Source organism: Echinococcus granulosus, assembly GCF_000524195.1.
Source record: "Echinococcus granulosus chromosome Unknown EG_S00032, whole genome shotgun sequence".
Lineage (NCBI taxonomy): Eukaryota > Metazoa > Platyhelminthes > Cestoda > Cyclophyllidea > Taeniidae > Echinococcus > Echinococcus granulosus.
Window position 1 is genome coordinate 39,672 of NW_020170412.1, and position 3,153 is coordinate 42,824.

The following is a 3,153-nucleotide window of genomic DNA, read 5'->3' on the forward strand; positions in this document are numbered from 1 at the left end:
ATGACGATCAGATGAGACCGCGTGTAGACCTATTTGCTTATTAACTAGTGGGTGAGTAGTCTGAAACTGAGTTGATGTACTACACGAATTGTATACATCAGGATTTATCACTCTTCACTGGAACCAAAATTTGTACCTATTAAAAGGGAAGAGTTCATTTTCTATTAACTTTACGCATTAATCTTAATGACCTTAAAGTTGTGGATTTCCTTCTTAAAGTGGAGTATACCTTTTAAGCTATTTTTTAAAAGTTACTTAACTCCCACTTCTGTTTGTGTCCTCTTTGGTTTCCACTGGACTACACCTTACTCTCCCTCTTGCGCACAAATTCTAGAATTCCATTCATTTTTTCATCCAGAACTCCACGATGCTTTTGTCCTCTTTGATGTCAACCACGACGGTCGAATCACGGAGTTTGAGTTGAATTCAGTGCTCAGTTTCCTCGGGATCAAGGCATCTGCTTCGGACGTGAAGAGGATGATTGCCGATGCAGACATAGATGGTGAGTTTAGTACCAACTTAAGATGCATTGTCACCTTTTTTGTGCGTGCTTGACCATTCAATCAAAACTTGCCTTAATTTAATTGACCTAGATAGATAAAACAAATTGCTCATAAACCATTAGAGTTCAACGAGTAGATAATCAGGTCACATGGTTCTACTTTAACCCTGTAACTAATTTTCACAAAAAATTATTCCTAAACCCTTAAAAACTTTCAAAAATTCACGATTTTTAGTTCATAGACATTAGAATCGAGTGGGATGCCAGATGTTTGAACTCATTCAGATCGTTATTGTGGATAGATGAGTAACCACATTACAGCCTGCTGCTGCCATATCAAACACGTGCCTCGAACGGTAGCCGCCTCCACTGCAAATGCTCTCTCATGTGATTGGTCCGTTTGGAAGATAGGAATTGCATGCCAGCGCGTTAATTCTTAAAGTATTGACAAACCTACTGCGTATTCAGTATTTATACTTTTTTTTACTTCAGTTCCCTTTTTGGTGTTCCGTGCTGTCTACGGCAAACCTTTTATTAGAAAATGGTTTAATTCTACTCATAGTTGCCTTATAAATGTACATTTACGGTATGAAGGAAAATAGGAACCATGGATTTGGGTCATACTGATTTATTGTGGACGTATAGAAGGACTGAAAATCTAGTTGTAAAGGTGGCACTGAGTCCACGTTGTAGTTTAGGTGTCGTGATTTCTCTTCCCCTTCCCCATCGTAGGTTTTTGGGCAAATTGAAACGGGAAAAACGATGATGTCGTTAGTTACATTGCATGAGAAGCGTCCTTATTTCGTTTAGTGGTAAATATTGGGGATTGCAGTAGGATCCTTAAATATAGCATACTCCTTCTGCCGAAGGCATTCACGCAAGAAGGCTGAAGACTGGGTGATACCCTACTGTGATCACTTCTCAATTCCAATCGCATTTTGCGTAAATTCAAAACCATATCATAAATTACACACCGCTAACTGGCTCATTGACGCTTCATAATGGTTTCATTCTCCTTCTCCATCGTGTTTTAATTTAAATTCTGTCCAGCTCATACCTTTATTCAATCTTGCCTTTTCGCTACATAGGGAGGTGTTGAGTCTTCAGACCGCAATCATAAACCATCCTTCTTATCATGAATGTAAGGATTTTTTCAGGGATCGATGTTTTCTGCTTATTTCTGTTCTCGCTGCGTTAATTCATGTCCACCAAAAATTAATCTCCATCCTTATTCTGTGCGTTTCAACAGTTTTAGCCTTCCACAGAGAATATCCCTCGTGCTATATGGGCATAGCACCAGTTTTCAGCTGTTTTCTTAAAGCGCTGTTCCTAGTGGGCTTGAAATTCGTACAAGTTTTAGTTGCAGATTTGTCAAGTTTACAGAAGGGTTGAGAGAATAGTGGTACTGTTGACTTAGATGAGGATCTTTGAAATTACCTTTTAAATATATTTCAAAACAGCCAGAGTGAAGCATGAAAGACATTTGGTGGAACTCGTTTTTTATGAAGAACATTACAAATGAAAATAATAATTCGCCCGCTGTCATAGGGTCTTTATGTGTTTATTATAGCCAGGTGCACGAAAAAAGGTACTCAGCTGCTTGGCGAAGTGGAAATGTAGATTAATTATAAACTTTTTAGTGTATCAAGTGTGATTTACGTAAAGAGCGGCCTGTACTAAACTGCATTACCACTGCAAATTCTGGCGCGCCAATGCATAGTTTTATGCCATTAATTACTGCCATGGTCTCAGCTCAGGCAGATCTACTTTACGACATACAGCCCCCATCCATACTCTCCCTTCCCACCTGGTACGTAATATTGAGTCGCACCAAGTATCAAAGTCTCAATTCGGAAGTATATTTTTGTGTTTCGGTCATTTAGCAAAACCATTTGAAGGTTCTTCTCAGCAAGAGCTGGCAATCCGGCTCACGAGCTTGTCACGCTGTCAATGGAGGACAGATGGCCCTTGTTTACTGACCTCTCCATCGTTGTTGTCTATCCGACTATTTCGACACTTTCCGGTGATTCATCAAACCCATGCGCTTGTATTCGTGGCTCAGTTTCATAGAAGGGCAGTGTTTACGTGGTAAAGGTATTCCTAAATGAGACGGAAACAAATAGAGTATTAGTTGACCTCCGCCTCCTTATGGACATCCTTCTCGGGGCTCTCTGGGAATTTGCATCCTGGGGTGAATTACCCCAATGGTGCATATCGCACGGATTTAATTCAAATGAATGTTGGTACACATCCCCCCTGTTGGGTGAGCTACATTGGGAGGGAAGGGAGGCTCATTAAAATGTTAAGGATACGCAACTCTTTGGGTGCAATTATTAAAGGACAAGACTCTTTATATTGTTAAGGTTTTTCGACGGATTCCCACAAAGTGAGCATTCCCAGTCCAAAGTCATTCAGCCGTCTAACTGAAAACTGATCGAAACCTGTTTTAAAATTAATAGCATTAAAGGCAAGTATTAGGAGATATTTTTAAAAGAATATTAACTTGAAAAATACGAAATTTAGATTTAGATAACTAAAAGGGTAAAATATGTAGAATGAAACAGCAAAAAAATAGAAAAGCGGGAATATCCAATAGATGTTAGGAATAACAGTTAAATCGAAAATTACGGTAGAGTCAAAACTCATTCGGC

The 3,153-nt window shown here is 39.2% G+C and overlaps 1 protein-coding gene across 1 annotated transcript in view; it reads left to right on the plus strand. All coding sequences in view use genetic code 11, as the record gives it.

The window, feature by feature from the left end:
* Nucleotides 1-2,572, plus strand: part of EGR_04813 (putative calcium-binding protein CML16) — a gene marked incomplete at both ends in the record, with an annotated part of 17,860 nt that extends 15,288 nt beyond the window's left edge. Inside the window, 3 exons of the mRNA XM_024494062.1 lie at nucleotides 359-543; nucleotides 2,143-2,312; nucleotides 2,401-2,572. Coding sequence (XP_024351451.1) covers nucleotides 359-543; nucleotides 2,143-2,312; nucleotides 2,401-2,572 — 527 coding nt within the window. The remainder of the gene's footprint in view (nucleotides 1-358; nucleotides 544-2,142; nucleotides 2,313-2,400) is intronic.
* Nucleotides 2,573-3,153: the final 581 nt, after the last annotated feature.